Source organism: Myotis yumanensis, unplaced genomic scaffold (genome assembly GCF_028538775.1).
Source record: "Myotis yumanensis isolate MYYU_CA2020_CCGP unplaced genomic scaffold, mMyoYum1.0.hap1 SCAF_9, whole genome shotgun sequence".
Lineage (NCBI taxonomy): Eukaryota > Metazoa > Chordata > Mammalia > Chiroptera > Vespertilionidae > Myotis > Myotis yumanensis.
This window is the reverse complement of record NW_027223760.1, coordinates 50915410-50936821: the sequence shown is the minus strand read 5'-3', so window position 1 is coordinate 50936821 and position 21412 is coordinate 50915410. Positions and strand designations below refer to the sequence as shown.

Genomic DNA, 21412 nt, shown 5'->3' with positions numbered 1-21412 from the left:
GGTGTATACTTTCTCTCTTAATTTCAAAAAGTTAAAAAAAACAACAACACTCCAAAACTCAAAAGCAAGAAGGGGCCTCATTAATATGAAACACACCCGAGAAAAAGGTAGAGTATTATTTACTTATAGACAACTTTGCCCAATGTTTGTTGAATTTGTAAACTATGATGCACTTTCCCCCCTCCCATTTTAAGCAGGTTTCACTTTGGGTAGATGCTCAGAATGTATGGTACTTTTAAAATGATTGCTTTAGATTTGCATGATTTTACAAGAGAAAAGGAATATATAGACTTGCAAAGAGATTTAGTTCTTCACACCTGAAGCCCTATCTATAAGGTGCCTCTCTTTTACACTTCTCTCTCCACTCAAAAATAAACAACACACAACATATCAGCTCAGGGCTTTTCTTATGTAAAATTGTTTCATGAGTAGGTACAAGCATTTTGCCTAACCTATTTATTCTATTTCAGACTCCACTTGCTTCATAGATGTTGTCTTCATCGTGGACAGCTCTGAAAGTTCTAAAATTGTTCTCTTTGACAAACAGAAAGATTTTGTGGCTAGCTTGAGCGACGAGCTTTTCCAATTGACCCCAGGTCGCTCCTTGAAATATGACATCAAACTGGCAGCTCTTCAGTTTAGCAGCTCTGTCCAAATCGACCCACCTTTTTCTTCTTGGAAGGATCTACAGACTTTTAAGCAGAGGGTCAAGTCTATGAATTTCATCGGGCAAGGTACTTTCTCTTATTATGCCATCTCCAATGGCACTAGGCTACTTAAGAGAGAAGGACGTAAAGGTGGTGTGAAAGTAGCTTTGCTGATGACTGATGGCATTGACCATCCAAAGAGTCCAGATGTTCAAAGTATTTCTGACGAAGCCAGAACTGAAGGAATATTATTTATCACCATTGGACTTTCTACTGTAGTCAATGAAGCCAAACTGCGTTTGATATCTGGGGATTCATCTAGTGAACCCATTCTCCTGTTGAGTGATCCAGCCCTTGTAGATAAAATTCGGGATCGCCTGGTAGGTATCTCATGGGTTGGTTTTATAGACATGCATCCCATTGTAATAATAATATTCTAATTATAAATTCTGTAAGAACAGATACTGGATCAAAAAAATGAAAGGAAAAAAAAACCACTTTGGAAATGCAAAGAAGAATCTTTCCAAAGTCTCTCTCTCTACTTCTTCGATAGTTCACACCAGATACACTGGGAAGTACCAGGCTCATTCTCTGGAGCTGCATTCCTCACTCTATTGCTAGCCAATGCTGGGCATTTGAGGATTAGTTTCCAATCATACACCTCAGGCTCCTGTTTATACATCCTGGGCTCATTGAACACTGCTGACTTATATTTAATTTGAGGTCAACTCATGGTCTGCTATATTTGTATTCAGTTGACCTTTTCCCTTTCCACATGTGCAGAAATACTTTGTCTCAACTATTGACATATTATGCTCAGAGTTCATAGACTCCCAATGAAAAAAACAACAATTCCTTGTTTCTTAGGTGGTAACAATGTCACCCAATGTAAAATCACCTACCACCTGCAGTCAGCCAACAGTTTCTCCCATCAGATCAATGAGTCCCTCTTTATTGATCTAATTGGCTGTGTTGATGCTTTCTTCTTTGTCGGTTGCTCAGTGTGTGTAAGAACCTTTCCTTGCTGCTTGGTGGAACATAAGGCAAAGCAATCAAAACAAAATCGCTCTTCACCATATTTCTCAATGAAAACACTCCTGGAGAAAACATGGTTGATTTGTTGTGTTAAAAATTTGATTTTCTTTTTTTTTAAATAATTAAATCTTTATTGTTCAGATTATTACATTTGTTCCTCTTTTTTCCCCCCATAACTCCCCTCCTCCCAGTTCCCACCCCACCCTCCACCCTCACTCCCCACCCACTGTCCTCATCCATAGGTGCATGATTTTTGTCCAGTCTCTTCCCACATTCCCCACACCCCTTTCTCCCCCAAGCATAGTCAGTCCATTCCCTTTCTATGTCCCTGATTCTATTATAATTACCAGTTCATTCTGTACATCAGATTATTTATTCACTTGATTCTTAGATTCACTTGTTGATAGATGCATGTTTGTTGTTCATAATTTGTATCTTTACCTTTTTCTTCTTCTTCCTCTTCTTAAAGGATACCTTTCAGCATTTCATATAATACTGGTTTGGTGGTGATGAACTCCTTTAGCTTTTCCTTATCTGTGAAGCTCTTTATCTGACCTTCAATTCTGAATGATAGCTTTGCTGGATAAAGTACTCTTGGTTGTAGGTTCTTGGTATTCATCACTTTAAATATTTCTTGCCACTCCCTTCTGGCCTGCAAAGTTTCTGTTGAGAAATCAGCTGACAATCTTATGGGTACTCCCTTGTAGGTAACTAACTGTTTTTCTCTTGCTGCTTTTAAGATTCTCTCTTTGTCTTTTGCTCTTGGCATTATAATGATGATGTGTCTTGGTGTGGTCCTCTTTGGATTCCTTTTGTTTGGGGTTCTCTGCACTTCCTGGACTTGTAAATCTATTTCTTTCACCAAGTAGGGGAAGTTTTCTGTCATTATTTCTTCAAATAGGTTTTCAATATCTTGCTCTCTCTCATCTTCTGGCACCCCTATCATTCTGATGTTGGTATGCTTGTAGCTGTCCCAGAGGCTCCTTACACTATCTTCACACTTTCGGATTCTTTTTTCATTTTGCTTTTCCGGTTGGGTGTTTTTTGTTTCCTCGCATTTCAAATCTTTGACTTGATTCTTGCGCTCCTCTGGTATGCTGTTGGGAGTCTGTATAATATTCTTTATTTCAGTCAGTGTATGCTTACTTTCTAGTTGGTCCTTTATCACACCATCAAGGGTCTCGTTAGATTTCCTGTACATCTCATCAAGTTTATCGACAGCCTCTAGAAGCCTCTTGAGAGACCTCAAAAGTGTGGTTTTGAATTCTATATCCAGTAGCCTGCTTTCCTCCGGTTCTGTCCTTTGTGGCCTGTTTCTTTGTCTTGGCATTTTTTTATGCTTCACTGTGTGGATAGAGTGGCTTTCCGTGTTAAGTGTCCCAATTACCTGAGGTAGACACTCTTGGTGCACCCCCTTGTGGTCTCTGTGAGCAGTCTTGTTGTAGTCAAGCCTTGATTGTTGTAGGTAATTACTATTTGACCTCCAGGCCAACTGGCTGTGAGAATCAGCTGTGTTTGCAGTGGGAGAACTTCTGTCCTCTAGGGAGGTGCTAATCTAGCCTTTGCCTGAGGCTATCCGGCAAATGGCTCTGTGCAGGGCTTGGGCGGGGCGGGTCCCACGGGATCAACAGGGTGGAGGAGGGAGCAGTTATGGCTGCTCTCAGTCCGTCCCCAGGGGCTCTGCCTCTCTGTCACAGCAACCGTTGCAAACCTCGGAGGGACCGAAGCCAGACAGTCCGCTTCTCCCGTTTGAGTCTGAGTCCCTAGAGACTCGCCCGGATCTGGAGCTCAGAGTCTGAGGCTCCCTCCAGATTGAAACAGTCAACCGCGCCCTCAGCCACCAGCCCGCGCTGCGCGCACTCCACACCTTAGTATTTTACTTCAGCACTGCGCCTCCTCTGATTCTCGGTTCCTCCTAGTTGTAGAACTTCCACTCAGCCAGCCTTCCTGTGGTTCTGGATGATGTCCATTCCGTCTTTTAGTTGTATTTTTGAAGTGGTTGTTCGAGGCAGCAAACTCCAGCGTTAACCTATGCCGCCATCTTGGTTTCGTGATTTTCTTAAAAAGATTAATTTTCTTTCGTTCATTGCAAGACAAATATATCCTTCAGGGACTGAGCATTTCATATGGCTGTTTTGTGTAGGTTGGGAAAGAACTGAGGATCCATTTCAGAGATTGTTTTTCCCCTTTGTCCCTTCCTCCACTCTTTCCCCCCCAACATTACTCTTCATTTTTCACTCAGCTGTTTTCCGCATGAAACCCTGAGTTTTTCTCATCTAAATGATAGTTATCATATCTTGAGTACTCTGTGTTAGGCATTGTTCTGAGCACTTTACATGTTTTATCTTATTCAATGTTTACAACAATCTTGTGATGTAGAAACTATTATCATCATTTTATCATTGAAAATGTAAGGCCAGGCAAAGACCCCAGAATCTGCATGTTCAACCCTGTAAAATCTTGTGAGAGGGGAAATAGTAGCTTGGGGTGAATGCTTACTCTGAGCTGCTCTTTTGTATGGAAGCAAACTGTGCAGGGTGCCTGGCTAACTGCCTAGTCCATCTTGTGCTGTAGTTTAAGGAGTCCTCACCAGGGAACGGAGAACAGAAGGCTCCCACATGTGCAGGAGAGAACCCTGAGGTTGTGATAATGACTTGCCTGTGGCTGACTGTAGAAGATGCAGGACAGGATCCTTGTTTGGCCAGATGTGAAGGCTGGGGAGGCTCATATTCCACCAGACACATCCTACCAAGAGCTCCTGCCCAACCAGGAACACAGGCTCTTGGCAGCAGACTCCATGTAGTACTGTTTGCTCGTTTCTGGGGAAACTAAAATGTGACCAAGCATGCTAATGACTCTGCTCTTCCTTAGCATCCTGGGATTTCAGCCTGTTTGTTCAGATGGAAGCTCTGTGAACAAGCTGCTTCTTAGAAGGAGAGGCCTCTTTCCAAACACTTCCAGAATCCGAAGGCCTTATCAGGCTCTTCAAAGAAAGATATACCAAGTTCCAATGTTTCCAATTGCCACTTCTAGGAAGCAGAACTTGTCTTTTCATCAGACCATTGGCAAAATTCCTCATCTAATCTATTTCTATTACATGATTAGCTGAATTTTTATACTTTTTATTTTGAAATAATTATGAAGTTGACTTTTAAAAATAAATTAACTAGGTATAATTTCTGTACAAAACTGCATTGACTTGAAGTGCACAATGCCATGAGTTTTGATAGATGTATATACCCGGGAAACCACCAACACAAGTAGGATATAGAACATTTCTAGCACCCCCAGAGTTTTCTCATGCATCTTTGCAATACATTCTTCCCTCATCCTTGAGCTACTACTGACATTGACTTCTCACTCTAGGTTAGTGTACACATTCTAGAAGTTTACATAAATAAACTCATTCAGTGTGTACCCTTTTGGTAGCAGGCTTCTTATTCCCAGCATAATGATTTAAAAATTCATCTGGGTTGTTTTTTGTATCAGCACTTTATTCCTTTTTATTGCAGAGTAGACTTTAGTTGAATTTATGGACACCCGCACGTGGTATTTTGTGGAAGAGCCACACTATGGCTCCTATGAGTGTCCACTATGAGTAGATTTTGCAGGAGCCAAGAAAATTCAGGAAATCATTGCACATTCTTAACACCTCTAGTAGAAAATGTCATGTAAGAACCCCATGAAAACATTTCAGTTCTGAATCACCCAAGAGAGGTCAATGATTTTTAAATTGAAATTATTTTTATTGCTGTTTTATTATGATTTACATAACAGTATTGAAACCTACGGGACTCAACCCGATCTCCTGGATATATTACTTGGTCCTTTAGAAGAGAAAGAAAGATGTGGAGATTAAAAAAAATTATTTACTCTATCATCTTTGATGTTAAATTTTCAAAAAGTCTTTATGGGAATAAAGCTTGTGACACATTGGTCTCTTTCTCTGAAGATTAAGAAAACCTCCAGTTTAGTGTATCCCTTCTTTACACACCAGAAAGAGATCAACTTGATAATTGTTCTGTCATTTTTAGAATTCTATGCTTTATTAATTTATTAATTATAGTCCATTTCCCAGTTTTTGAAGGAGTCCTCTCTTTAGAGCAGCCGTGGGCAAACTACCGCCCGCGGGCCGGATCCGGCCCGTTTGAAATGAATAAAACTAAAAAAAAAGACCGTACCCTTTTATGTAATGATGTTTACTTTGAATTTATATTAGTTCACACAAACACTCCATCCATGCTTTTGTTCCGGTCCTTCGGTCCAGTTTAAGAACCCATTGTGGCCCTCGAGTCAAAAAGTTTGCCCACCCCTGCTTTAGAGCCTTATTTCTGTTCTCTGTTTAAGGTTTTGCATTTTGCTAAAGTCACAAATAGTTCTTGTCATAGAGTTTGTAATCCTTGCGACTAAGTTCTTTATTTTCATCCTATTTGGTGTTGTGTTATAACTTCTGCAGCTCCCTCACATTTCCTCTCTCCCCTTCTCATAGCAATGATGCCATAGTCATTCACAAAACTGGCAATTCCATTCTAGCCTTCTCCTTAACACATACATGCCATCACAAAACTCTGACTTCATTAATACTTTTGCTCTAGTGAGGACTTTTATCTATTTACCCTTTTCATTTAAATTACAGTATCCACATAGACCAGTGGTCGGCAAACTGCGGCTCTCGAGCCACATGTGGCTCTTTGGCCCCTTGAGTGTGGCTCTTCCACAAAATACCACGTGCGGGTGCACATGTACAGTGCGATTGAAACTTCGTGGCCCATGCACAGAAGTCGCTATTTTGTGGAAGAGTCACACTCAAGGGTCCCATGTGGCTCGCTAGCCGCAGTTTGCCAACCACTGATAGACCTTAATTGACCTTCCCTCTGGCTTTAACCATATTCTCCACACAGCCCACCGCTCAGCCTCAGTGAAAGCTCCCACTATGCCCCAAGGCCTCCAGCTCTGCCCTGTGGGCTTCTCTGTCCACTCTTTTTAAAATGTCCTTCCTCACTGCTTCTTTTGTCTTATTGCCCACACTAGTCTTTATGACTTTTTCCTCATAAACTTTGACATATAGAACAGCATTCCATCAAAGAGTTGATCCTCTGCATTCCTCCCTTCAAAATTATCCAGAAAATCCACCGATTCCAAGAATCTATCTTGTTACCGTGCCCCCCTCCACCCCCCAATCCAGGATCTCCTTCCCACGTTGCTTGCCCTGAGCTATCTGTTCTCTGTCACTGGGGCTTAAGACTATAAGTGCCCTTAGGGATGGAGCTTTGTTCATTGTTTGAAATTGTTTGAAACAGTCCTATCTATTGTGCAGTTTTGGGTCCACTTTTGTTTCCATAGAAATATAAATCCCAACAAACACAAAATCAAATGAGTTCCCAAAATAATTAGTTGTATTGTTATGGTTTTCATCCTCATAGCACACATTTTTAGATAGTAATATGGCAAAGTGGAAATTAAATTTTCAAAGGAAGAGCTAGAAAAGTGTAAAATTACACATCAGGCACAGTAGCACCTAAATTCATGAGTTTAAAATTGAGAAGGACATTGCTTATTATAAAGTGACAAAACTTTAAATTTTTATTTATTTCACTAGTTCTCAAATATTACAATTTGACTTGTATTTCTTTTCCTTCTCTCTCTCCCAGAGGAAATCAAGCTTATGACATGTTTTAGATATTTTCATAATTTGGATCACATTGCATTTTCACTCAATGTTTCTGAAAAAACTTTTATGTTGAAATATGGAGATCCAGGACATTCATTTTAGCTGCTGAATAGTATTTCATTTATTGATCCATTCCACGAATGACGGATATTTTCATTATTTCCAATTTTTCACTATTAAAACCAGTGAATGTAAGAATTTCTCTAGGGTATGTCTAGAAAAGTTGTCAGGACAACAGGTGGAAACAAGGACTTGTCCTGGGCAGCCTAGCGGTAAACCAGGCACATCTTTAGCTTTCTAGACACAGTCGGAAGTTCCCGAAAGGGAACTGAGACTGTAATCGTTTCTAAGTTCCCATTTCTCCACATGACCTGCTGGGTCTTACAGGTACATCTTTAAGACATTGTCTGCTTTCAGCCTGGATTGACACAGGCTAGTATTTTAAAATCATTGGGTTGAGAAGGGATTTAAAAAGGGGAGAAAGAAGCCCATAGGTGAAACCCTGAATTTTGTATGGATCTGTGGAAAGAATTTTACGGCTTCCAAGACCGTAAAATGGTCAAACTTTCTCATTTTATATATGTTGGAAATGACCTGGAAGGCTTATATGACTTGCCCAAGGCCACATGAGTAGCTAATCATGGGAACAGAATGAAAACACTGGATGCCACTTAATGCCCTACCTAATTTTTCTTTCCATTAAATTGAGCCACTTAAAGCATTTTGCTGTGTCTCCCCTCTCTCTATACTATTAGTTTGCATGGAAATAAAAATAAAGTAAAAACAAAACTATAGGGATGTGGAGTCCTCCATAAAAGTACAACTCTGACATATCTTTAACTTCCTCATTACATCCTTCAGTTTTAATATTTTGCAACAAATATTCTAGTGCTTTTACTTTCGTTTTCTATTTTATCATATGTATGTTATCCCTTCTGATTCAGTCATAAGGCATTAATTTGATACATAATACCTACCTTAAGAAAGCAACAATTCTATCTGTAAACATAGGTTAATTTCCCCCCAGGGTTTGACTTCAGACATGGCCTTCAGTGCACTTGTTAGATAACACCCTAATTTCTCTAAAATTAGGAATTTAAAGTAATTTTGAAAAATATTTTGGCTAACTAGTGTCTGTGTGGGTAAGTGTGAAGTAACACTGAACTTAGGTGGCTCAGCCCAAATGTGTGACCCTGGACAAGTCACAACGCTGCAGACCAAGTTTCCTTATTACAAAATGAGAGGTTCAACATGATTGACTTCTAAGGCTCACTCATCAATATTTCATGAAGTCATAACCCTATAACTACTGTTTTAATACTTCCAAACAAATGCATATATATATAAGGATGGAAAAATAAAAAAAGAGAAAATACACAATTATATATTCTGCCTAAGTCTTTGTAACTAAAAGTAAGAAATTTCTCATTATGACTGATTAAACTTGTAGCCAAATTAAGCTTTCAGCCAGATCATAGAGATGATAAAGGAAATCAAAGATAAGCATAGGGTGCAATGGGATGGTCTTAGATAACAAAATAGCTTTAATGTTAGTTCTCTTCATGTCTCTTACTGTTATGTGGCTCAGAGTATTCCTTGGGTGGTTGGCTGGTAGGGTTTATTGCTTTCACAAGGTTAAAAAGGCTGAATTGCTATTCCTTGCAGAAATTGCATATCCCATAGGGAATAATTAAGACTAATGAGAAGTTGGAAGCAGAACCATGAATTGAGTTAATGTTTCATTCTTTTTCCCTCCTAGGACATCTTGTTTGAAAAGAAGGTAAGAACCACATTCTTTGAATTACTCCAAAAGCTCACATTATCAAATCAGCATTATAATTCACATTTGGAGATAGGTGTGACTAAAAAATGCTTACCTATATTTAAAAAGAGCCACTCTATTTCTAGGCCACCATCTAATTTCTTTTAGGCCACCATATCCACTGCAGGTTGGAAAATTAGAAAAAAAATTTAATGTGATTTTAGAGACTGATTTTAGAAATTAATGATAACCAAATGACATAGTTTTTGCTTAGTTTGATATGACTTCTTTTATTCTAAGCATGTCTCCGACACCAACTACTCGGGGTATGGGGTGGGGGAGTCCTTCATTTTGGGAGGTGTGCCTGTAATGGGCAGGGGCAGGGAGAGTGTTCCTGGCTAAGAGACAGAGTGCAGAGTTGCCCCCTGCTGCCTGTTGATTGACTTTAAGCTCATTTTTCCTGACAGTGGCAGAGGAAGCTGGTCCATATTGGTTGGATAGGAAATTACTTAGCACAGAGATGACCATCAGCTGTACTGAACATGTGTTTCTTAACATTAAAAAGTTTGGAACGTCTGAACTTTGTTCAATAAACTGCTTATTTTAGGGTGGGGGGTAAAAAAGGACACATATGTAATACCCTTTGTAATGCTTTAAGCAATAAAAAATAAAAAACATGAGTCAAGGTAAAAAAAAATAAAATAAAATAAACTGCTTATTTAACATCAGAAAATTTACATGTAATCCTATATAATAAAGAGCTAATATGCTAATTAGACCAAACAGCAGAACAACTGTCCGGACAATCTTCTGGACGCAGCCAAGGGCTGGCTGAGGCAGGCAGGGCTGTGAGGGCTGGTCGAACCCCTTGCTCAAATTTTGTGCATCCAGCCTCTAGTATTGCATAAAATAACAGGAGTGAACCAAACCTTGTAGAGCATATTTCACTGAATTATACATGTTTAGATAAACCATTTTTATGTGCCATTAAGACAAGAAAACACTCTGGTAATTAAACTATGATATAGTGCCTTCTTAATTATGATTTTTCATTTTATACTTATGAGTATAAAAGAGTCCTTTTAGATTTTAGATATAGATTTTTAGACCCTATATTGCTTTTGTACATACATATATGAAAATATATAAGCAAGATAAATTGGTTATCTCTAAAATTTCTTCACATTCAGAGTCTAAATCTGCTGAATCACTTTTTGTCTGGGAGTCATTGATGTACTAGTTTTTCTATAAAATACTGGTGTCCGTTCCGTCAAAAGCACTGGCGATCCAGAATTTCTTGCGTGCTGCAGTAGTGCTTCTGGAGTTTTCTTCCATTTCGATCTGTAAGTTGAAGTGCTAATGCAGAAAATAGCAATTTCATCATGTCCGAGCTCTCTCTGATTTCAGAGATGCTATCATGAGGAAAAATGTGCATCTTAGAATTGATTAGATATGGTTTAAGTCAAATGTTTTCCTTTGCTGAGTAAAGGACTCTTTGATATTTGTATATTATTGAGCTCTGATGTGTTATATAATAGAGAAATAGCAGAAATTCCAAGAGTCCACTGAAAATGTTTATCCTTCCCATTTTTAAACTAGCAACTAGATGTCATATATATATATGAAGAGATAGGTGGTCTCTTCAATTTAACTAAGGCAATGTTTAATAATACTTTAGCTTATTCAATTATGTTCTTATGAGGTCTGAATTTTCCTAGAAGAATTTATTAGGAAGAGCAAAATCTCCATAAACTTGTAAGATAAAATCCCTTCAAGGGAGTGTTTCATTTATTAATGTACTGAATGAGATTTGAAATGCTCTGTTTCACTATGTGTTAATATTGTATTTTATTAATGATTTAGTGTGAACCCAAGATTTGTAAATGTGAGAAGGGCGAGCCAGGCGAGCCAGGCCTTCCGGTGAGTATATTTCTCCTTTGAGCTTTGGGTTAAGTCAGGAAGTCCTAGCAATGATCACTCTACTCACACTTGAAAATACCAGGACTATTCTGTGCTGTTGAAAAGCAGTTGCGTGCAAAAAGCAGCAAAAAAGGAAATGTTTTTTCTCTCTTTTGTTCCTACAGGGATACCTTCTGTCCTTAGGAATAAGCCTGGGATTTTACTGACCTGAACTAAGATTTAAAGTGATTAAATTGTTCCCCCAAATGTTATTTCAGCATCACTTCTTATGTGGCAATTGGGGCCAGAATTTCTCAATACTGAAGTGAAAATATAAAAAGATCACTCAAACACTCAGTGCTTTAGGCAAAGCTTTGTTTGTTCCACCTGGAAACAAGCGACACAGACCTCTTTGTCTTTACACTCATCTAAGAGCAATGCCGCATGGCCTTGTGTGGAGGAAGCCCAGGTCAGGGAGCCTTGGGGAATAGAGTGAATTCTGTGACATGGAATAGCATTATGATGACTGGAGATGCTGAACATTTCTCTAATAGCAGATCATCCGATAGCATCTATGCTTCCTTTTCAGTATTTCCTTTATTTGATTCCAAACCTTAATGTTCAGAAGCACAGTAGAGATATTTCACAAAAGTGCATGGATAAAATGTTTGAACTAACACTTGTATTTGAGGATGGGAAGGGAAATGCGTGCTGTGAACTTTTTAGCCTATGACACATGTTACCTTGAGACTTGAGTCCTAAGCTTATACGTTTTCAACCCTTCTTCCCAATCAAGGCATTAGAAAGTGGGGATGTTTGTCTTTTTTACTTTAAAATACAAAGTTTGATACATTACATGATAATGTGACGGCCAGTAGAAGCTGACTTTAGCCAAAGCAAAGGCTTAAATTTCCCTTCCTATAAAGTCTTGGTTTATACTTATCACACCAAGGGATTACCAGTGGAAGGTTTACTTGTGATATTCAATTATGTTTTAGAATGAACAGTAGCAAAACTTGCCATAACTGAGCTAACCTGACAATTTCAGTCAATCAATATTGTTAGAAGAGATAGTCCCATGTTGTAGTAAGGATAAAGAACTGTGTCATCAACATTCATTGGGTGCCCCCAAAACCAGTTCTCAGAAAAGTGAGCTTTTTGATGATTTGAGAATAAGAAGATGAAGCACCTTTCTGGAATAAGATTTGGAGAATTCTCTTCTTCCATCTTTGGAGATTGTCTTTCGGATATCAAGGAGAGAGAGACATTATCCTTTTTTGGGTAATCTAGCGAACCAGCCTATTCAAGACAGTGCAGCTTTCCTGGTATATAGGAAAGAAGAGAATAGAGTTGACTCTCTTCTTGACAGGTCAAGTATTTGTTTTTTACAATCTTCCCTCATTTTATTGGATGAAGCTGATCAGAAATTACTGTAAGGTTTAAGAAACTAACAGGATGGCTGTTCAATATAATCTTTTTTTCTGTTTGCCTTTAGGGTACCCATGGAAACCAGGGTATCAAAGGTGAGCGAGGACCAAAAGGAAACCCGGTAAATGAATGAACAGCTTTTCTTTAAATCAGTGTGTCTTCTTCTAACTTTATTTCTAGAACAAAAATTAAGAAAAATTGAGAGCATTGCAGTATATGTCAATGCCAAAAATCTGATGATTTCTGTGAAAAACACAAAATGTTCATTTCCTACATTAGCTATCTGGTTTTTGTTAGCTTGCATTTATGAATTCTGAGTAACAAATGGCCGTTTTAGTCAAAACATCTAGGAAACCTTGGAACCCAACAAATAGAAGCTTGTAATTAAATAGTGATGTCCCATATTAATGAGTACAATGTCCATGAATTATTAAGACATGTTCCAAGTCAGATTGGCATAGACATTTATGTTTTTATGGATTCACTTTGTAGATAACTGATCTACAATAATAATAGAAAAAACACCAAATTTTCTTTCACACTTCAGGCATTTTCTCAAATCTTATCTTTGTGTACCCATCAAAAAGTATAGATTAATTATTTTTAATGATCTGTTCTGATCATTGTTGGGATGATGGTGTTCCAACTTTTAGAGTGACTGAAGGTATCACAAAACAGAGATTAGTAGATATAACTATGTGAAAATTTAAGGCTAAATTATGCATAATGAACATAATGATTAAAATAAAAAGGAAAACATATATGGAAATGTTTTTACCAAATAGAATGGACATTGGGTTAATTTCTGTAGTACATAAAGACAATGACATGAATAAGAAAATATCAAACTTCTAATAATTAATTGGTCAAAGGACACAAATAATTTCCAAGAGAGGAAATAAAACCAGTAAATAAAGAAATAGAAAAACATTTGATTTTACTATATAAGTGAATGAAATTTAAAATAGAGATACTGAGGTACCCTTTAATACAAATAATTCACACTGTAGACACTTTGGCATTCGGGGTTGTTGGGTTATATTTTGAGGCAGGGAAGAGATCAATTTTCTAGTTCACATAATTTGGTTTAGTCTGTGTTTCAAATTTTTAAAAAAATTTCTTTTTTTATAACAGTTAACACAGCAGTATTAAAATCATAATAACTAGTGATAGCAATATGGTGGTGAAACTAGTTTGCTCTTCATTTCAAAGGTAATGTGGCACATTGTGGAAAGCAATTAGGCACTACATAAGAGGCATTGAATATTAAAGTATTTAACCCGATGATTTATTTCTGAGAATATACTTAGGGAGATAATGAAAAATATAGTAAGTTAAATGCATGAAAGTATTTTTGTCAATTGCATGTTTGTCAAAGAAAGGGAATGTAAAGCATCTTTGTAATACACACACACACACATACACACACACACACACACACACACACCCCTACACTCACCTTACTAGTATATGGGTTCAAATTGCCATTATGTCTTCTTTGTGTTTTGTTTTGTTAAATACCTGTTATAAGTCTATGTTCACATTTCATTTATTTGGCTTGTAATTTTGTGCCACAATATATATTTTCCTAAGCCTTACTGAAATCAAGCAATCACTCTTTAGGACATTTTGGAAAACATTCCAAAGCCCTTTGGAGAAAAGCCAAAGTGGCTGGCTCCTAGTTGGTACAATGCTATATTTGAGAACAATAGCTGTGTTGTTAAACTGGGATGCACGACTTGGCCTTAGCTGTGAAAAATGTACCTGGATTCTGCACCCTCTCCATCTGGCTTCACTTCAAAGGGCTAAAGCTATCTGAGCTGCTATTTTCTTCCCTAGACTGCATGATGAAAATGTCAATGGGAAAGGCCAAAGAATTCTCCCCCCACTGGCTTGTCTTGCTAATCTGGGAATTCTGAATAACGCATTTTATTGAGCAATCAGTCCCTCTGCATGGCTGTGCAATTCTGACTGACTTTTTTGTTTGTCACAGGGTGATGCTCAAAAAGGGGAACCTGGAGAAAGAGGCCCAGGGGTATGTACACAACTGGATTGCCTTCGTAAGGAAGTAATCCCAGGGTGCTAAGATTCTGTAATTGACCATTTTTACCCCTGGAGTGCAAGTGCAAAAATGACTTATATCTACGGGTACTAGTGATGTCTCACACAAGCAATCAGACAGATGATGAGAGGAGTGGTCAACCACGTGACATTCCCTGACACTAAATTGGACACCTGTGAAAGGCTCAAATAAGAAAAATATTTTGCTTTACTTCTTGTATTGTTTTTTCAATAAAGAGAAAATTAAAATTCTGGAACTATCATGAAAAATAATTACAGAAAAATGTTTCATTAGCATTTGGGTTAGAATTGCAATAGTGTAGCAAATAGCAGAGAAGTATACAGTGAACAAAAGGAGGCCATGATAATTCTCTCCTCTCCATGTATCCTTGAGTGAAAGCCTAGAGGTTTTAAAAACTGCTGTCTTCATTTTTTAAATTAACTTTTTGAAAGAATCTGATAGACAGTTTAAAAATTTCAATGGAAATCCGTTCAGAAATTTCTGTTATTTATTCAGGAAACATTTCTTAATTATCTTCCTTATATAAAGCATGCTTACTAAGTGAAAATAAAATTAAGACAAAGCACTTATATTTTTGAAATATTTATTATCTCAGAGGAGAGATAAGATTTGAAATAGCTACTACATGAAGCAGAGTGTCAAAATATTGTGAAAATTGCATGCACAAAGTATTATGGGAATTCAGAAATTGGAGTTGTCAGGGCAGATTTTATGGGATGACCCCCAAAGGGTGTAGTATTGTGACAGGAAAAGACAGAATAGGAAGGTGGAAGGGACAGGCATTCCAGATGGAGCGGGCCTTGAGCAGCAGCCAGAGGGAAGGCAGTGTGTTGGGAAATGGTGAGATAGGGTGCCTGAAGAGTGGGTGCTCTATGCCGGATGTAAGGTCTCGGCTTTGCTAGGTGATGGGCACTTCCCCTGAAATTTTAGATGAGGCATATGACCCAAGACTGTGTATTTGGAAGATTAGTCTGGCATGGCTCTAAAAGAGAAATTTAAGTGGGAATAAGCAGAAGGAAGAAGCACTTAGAAGGTTTGTTGTTACAGCCTAGATGAGAAATAACAGGGAACTGGCTAGAGCTGCTCTGGAGGATATGAAAGCCACCAGCCACCTGTACTTACTGAGCAGCTGAAACATGGCCAGCCCGAATTGTGGCGTGCTTTAGAAATAAAGTACACACCAAGTTTGGATGACTTTGTAACCCCAAAATAGATGTAAATGATCTCATTGATATTCTTTATACGATTACATGGGGAAATGACAGTGTTTTGGACCTATTGGGATAAATAAAATATATTATTAAAAATTAATTTCACCTGTTCATTTTTTTATGTGGCTATCACTAAATTTAAACATATGGGGCTCCCATTTGGAGCTCACATTCTATTGCACAGAACTGGGCTACAATGATGACAAAGTAGAAAGGAAGAGGACATTGTGAGAACCATGAAAGGAAAGAAATGATAAGATGTGGGGATTCACTCTAACTCACATATTCAGCAAATATTTATTGAGCACCTTCTATGTGTTGGGCCCTCTTTTAGGTGCTGGAGATACAGGAGTGAGCAAGACAGACAGTCCCTGCTGCACAGAGTGTCCTAGCAGGGGGAGGCAATAAATAGGCAAACGAATGAAAAGAATTTCAGTCAGTGAGAAGTGCTGTGGGAATATGAAACAAGGGATGTTCTGGGCAGAAAGAGCAGCAGAGACAAAGGCTCTGAGGTGGGAACAATCTGGGCCGACTCAGTAAATGGAAAGAAGCCAGACTTGATGAAGGGGGTGGGAGGCGAGGCCACAGAGGCAAGCAGAGGCTAGATCACATAGCGCCTTGTTGGCCTGGGTCAGGAGAGTGGATGTAAAATAGTGCAGTGGAAGCTGTTGGATAATTTTCACTGGTTGGATTAAAGGAATGTAAGGGGGGAGTAGAAAGAAAAGATGATTATAAAATTTTGATACTGTGTGATTTGAAATATGATGATACCATTAATAGAAATAGGAAAGTCAGAACAATTTTGGCAGAGACCCACAAGTGCAGTTTTGGATATTTTAAAACTAATAATTAAGATGCCATGAAAAGCCTGGTCGGTGTGGCTCAGTGGTTGAGCATCTACCTGTGAACCAGGAGGTTAGGGTTTGATTCCTGGTCAGGGCACTTGCCCAGGTTGTGGGCTCAATCGCCAGTAGGGGGCGTGCAGGAGGCAGCTGATCAATGATTCTCTCTCATCATTGATATTTCTATCCATCTTTCCCTCTCTCTTCATCTCTGAAATTTAAAAAAAAAATGCCTTGAAAGGAAGGAAGGAAGGAAGAAAACTGATAGTAACCAAATAATAAAATGAACCAGAGATTTCAGAAAGAAAAAACAAAACAAAACTGAATTGGTTCCTTCTAAAATGCAGTCTTAATTCTTTTAACATAAAATAATGACAGAATTTGAACTATGGTTGTATGATGTAAGGGGTGGAAAGCACCCCAAGTTCCCTAAGATTAGAAGTCTAGCTTTTTTAGTGCTGCTAACACGAATTATTTTAATAAAGACCCTAATTTAACTGTTTATACGTGAGCCTTCATTTTAAGCACCATCCCCAAAATTAAGCGACTTATGTGAATTCATATTCCCCAAAATGAATTAAATTGCAGCAACAATATCTTGGATTAGTTCCACTTTTATCTTCTATCTCTCGGTGACCACTCATTTGACCAAGAAGCGTTCTTTCCTCCTTGAAGTTTTCCTTTTTACTTTTGTAACGAAGTCACACACAGAACAAAATGTTGTAGGCTGACTTACATGTAACTGCAAGAATAGTTTTCTATGCCACTAGTTTCTACAGCCCATTTAAAATCAGTCTTACAAGTCCATTTTCATACTTGAAAACTACAGTTGTATGAAGAAGACATGAAATCCTATGTGAAAAAGACTTGCTGTTGCATAAAGTTGGTAACTTCCAGTCCCTTTTTTATTCACCATTGTTTTACTTAAGGAGCTTATGGGCAGTGACACATGGAGAGGGCTGTGCAGGGTTCCCAAGAGGAGCAAAGGAGCCCCTTATTTAGCATGAGATAAAACTTAGTAAATCAAAGCTCACTGTCTCATTAGGGTAGAAAAAGGAACCATTCATTTCCTTGATGTTTATATTCTAGACTGAATGTGAAAGAGGGACCATAAAGAATATAAACATTTATGCACATTTTAAAGGACATTCATTATTCCAGCTCGTTCTCAAAGCCAATTTCTCTACTAGTCCCTGTGAAAAATTCTCAGTTGTGATTGCTCATAGTTCGTTTAAAAGTCAATATAACAGTTTGAAAGGACCCTTGCAGGTCTTCACTTGTACAATGAGTTTCAGTGTCTAGTCTCTTCTTCAGCTTCAGGCCAAAGGGCAAGAATTTGGGTTTGAAAAAATACCTGGAACTGAGAGTAAATGTAATACATGGAAAATTAGTTTCTCTTCTCTTTAGTAAATGCACAGTCCCTAAGTGCAAAGAGAAATATCCTAGGTCTATACGGTCTTATTTTCCAAGACTTTACAGAGGTGTTTTATTGTATGTTATAAATGAAAAACATAAAGTGCTTCCTCTAACTAAGCCTTCTAATATCATATTTCATTTTTTCTTTTTCTTTTTTTTAAATTAGGGAATTCCTGGGTACAAGGGTGAGAAGGTAAGTTTGTAATAGCAAATAGACCAGATTCCAGAAACATCACTGCATTGATGTACTGAATAAAACTTCCTTTCCTTTATTTTTGTAAGTCGGGATTTCCTAACTATGTTGACACAAAAACCTATATAATAAAAGGCTAATGTGCAAATCGACCTAACAGTGGAATGACGGGTCGCTATGATGCGCACTGACCACCAGGGGGCAGACGCTCAACATAGGAGCTGCCCCCTAGTGGCTCAGGCAGAAGTTGGGCTCACAGCTGCTTAGTGTAGCAGTGGTGGCGGGAGCCTTTCCCACCTCCACGGCAGCACTAAGAATGTCTGACTGCCAGCTTGTTTATTTCTTTTGAATCAGTCTGTTAACTTCTTTTGAACTAGTTTGATCAGTTCCCTAACCTGTAATTTGCAAATAATCTACCAACCCATTCCTTTCGTGTGTTTGTCTCTCCCCCCCAGACATCCCCCAAGGGTTCCCAGACTGCGAAAGGGCACAAGCAGGGCTGAGGGATCTACCCCCTCTCTGCCCCCCAGTGCATGAATTTCGTGTACCAGGCCTCTAGTAATAATATAACTTAAGATCTGGGTGTGTATTATAAGGGGTGGGAGGCACCTGAGATTAGTATGTAGTCTCTCTGAGCTCTGCAGACATGAACAGAGAATCCCAATTTAACAGCCATGCAGCACAGGTATGCAGATGAAAAGTGTCCACATACAAACTGATGCAGAAATACTGCAATTAGTTTGTTCCTTTGCTGCTTAACTTCCTATAAAACCTAGGCACCTAGCCCTCCTATAGGAGAAAGATGACTTATGTTTGTTAAGCAGTGAAGAACCACTGACTTTGGTTAGGCATCTGGGTAGAGACTGTAGCAGAGAGTAAATTTGACAAACAAACACACGAAAGTATTGGGTTGGTAGACTATTTGCAAATTACAGGTTAGGGAACTGATCACACTAGTTCAAAAGAAGTTAACAGACTGATTCAAAAGAAACAAACAAGTTGGACTGGGGCTCAGGAACCTTTGAGAGTGTTCAATGGTTCATTAATAAGTCTGCCACTGTTCCATTATTGGACCAGCTCTCAGATCTGGGCAAGCGGCCTGCACTTCAGAGGCCCTGCTCTGGGTCTCCTGTGCCCCCACTCCTAACCCTCAAAGCCAGGATTTGCAGGGCAAGAGGTCTTTGCCCCCACGGCCTAGGTCAGTGATGGCGAACCTATGACACGCATGTCAGAGGTGACATGCGAACTCATTGTTTTGGTTGATTTTCCTTTGTTAAATAGCATTTCAATATATAAAATAAATATAAAAATATAAATCTTTGTTTTACTATGGTTGCAAATATCAAAAAATTTCTATATGTGACACGGCACCAGAGTTATGTTAGGGTTTTTCAAAATGCTGACACGCTGAGCTCAAAAGGTTCGCCATCACTGGCCTAGGTCATGCTTTGGTAACCAAGACCCCAAAAGTCCTTGCAAAGTGGTCAGAGCTGTTTGCTAGAATAGGAGGGAGCCTTGGAGGCAGCTTTGTGCTATGTGGGCATCTTCGTGTACATACACTTTTAGCATCTTTTGCTGCGGAAGGAACTGGATGTGGGAAGTGAAGTGGGGGCTAGGCTCTAGGCTGGGGCTGTACTCCTGCATGGACCTCTTGAGGAATCCCCAAAATTCTATGATTTAAAATGTCTTTTGAAGGCTTATTTGTCAAGAAAAGAAGCTAGAACATGACTAGTTTATTAGCTTGATTTATAACTTCCAACTATTTAGATACATCGTATGTGGGCCTCTGCTTGTCCTCATCCCTGAGCTCTGCAAATATTAGGGGTAAACCTTCATACAGGAAAATAAATATATCCCCAAGGACTGGAAACGTTAGGCCTAAAAGAGGAAGAGTGTAAGAAATGCCGTGATTTTGCCCTTAGCCATAAGAACCTGGAAACTCAACCTCTTGGAGTGTCTATTTCATCATCCAAATGGAACTGGGCTAATCCAGGCCTCCCTAATTTTCAGACGCTCAAACGAAATAATGGATGTGATAATAAATTGTTTGCTTGTTGCTGGTCTGTAAATGTAAGGTGCTATCAGGAAGAGACAGGAAATAAATGATAATGTGGGAAAGTTTAAAAAGTTCCATGATTACAAAATTGTCCCATATGTAGTTGTGAAAAATTATGATTTACACAATGAGCTATCAACACCAGGAAGATTATGTATGTTATATAAGATAATATTCATTTAGACTTCTGGGGAATTATAGATTCACTGGAGGAGTTTGCATTTGGAAAATACAAGCTGTCAGAGCACAGCGACCCTGACCCATCGACATTCAAACCAGAATTTCAGCAGGAGCAGTGGCATCAGAAGCCAGAGGCTGGGGACAGAGCTAATCTGTTTGCAGCTTTCTGAAGCACTTTCTCTCTGGAACTGTGTCATGTGGCCATTCCACGGGGACTAATGAGCCCAGCAAAAAAGAAAACGCCTTTGCAGAGGCAAATAACATGAATACAATATTTTAATTGATGGAAATCTGCACCCCTCTCCCCCCAACAAATGCTGTTCCCCAGGACCCTATAGCGAACAAATCTGTCTGGAATTTGAATGTGAATGTGAATTCTGGCCAAAATACTTTGGAGTGTATTTATGGTACTTTTCTGTTTGATATTTTGCTGGTTGACTCATTTTCTTCCCATCCAACATTATTAAATTAATTGCCTTCTAATAGATTCTTCAAGAGTGATTTTCCATTTGCATTCAGAAGTAAATGTCCGACTTGTCCTAAGAGAGGGCTCAGTTTTTCCTGGGTCAGTTTGACTCACATGAAAAGATTAGAGAGAGAATAGATTGCTTTTGAACAGAGGCATAGCTGGACCTAAGAATCGTGCCTTCCTCTTTCCTACTCCAGTGCCAGCATTACCCCAGGCAGCACCCTAGGCAGAAGTGTGGAGTGAGTGGGAAGGAACCTACAGACCATGGCAGTGAGCTTTGTTCAGCTTTGGGTGGCTAATGGAGAACATGGACCTGAGGGTCTAACGGACTCAGCTTGTGGTCATGGAGAAGTTCCTTAATCCCTCTGAGCCTCATTTTCCTTATCTGTGAATGGAGACATATCTCCCTGGCAAGGCTGGTGTGGGGATTAACAACAATATAAAGGCTTTGGCACATACTGTGCATCCATAGTTGCTGGTTACCCTTCTTGGAGCAGCCACTGTTCAAAGTGTGGTGGGC

At 38.9% G+C, this 21412-nt stretch overlaps 1 protein-coding gene across 2 annotated transcripts in view; it reads left to right on the top strand.

The window, feature by feature from the left end:
• COL28A1 (collagen type XXVIII alpha 1 chain) overlaps window positions 1-21412 on the top strand; it is a 143091-nt gene that overhangs the window by 7738 nt on the left and 113941 nt on the right. For both annotated transcript variants that reach the window (XM_070425131.1, XM_070425130.1), the window contains exons 3-8: window positions 471-1027; window positions 9113-9133; window positions 10979-11035; window positions 12510-12563; window positions 14436-14477; window positions 18161-18187. In XM_070425131.1, the coding sequence (XP_070281232.1) occupies window positions 471-1027; window positions 9113-9133; window positions 10979-11035; window positions 12510-12563; window positions 14436-14477; window positions 18161-18187 (758 nt within the window). The remainder of the gene's footprint in view (window positions 1-470; window positions 1028-9112; window positions 9134-10978; window positions 11036-12509; window positions 12564-14435; window positions 14478-18160; window positions 18188-21412) is intronic.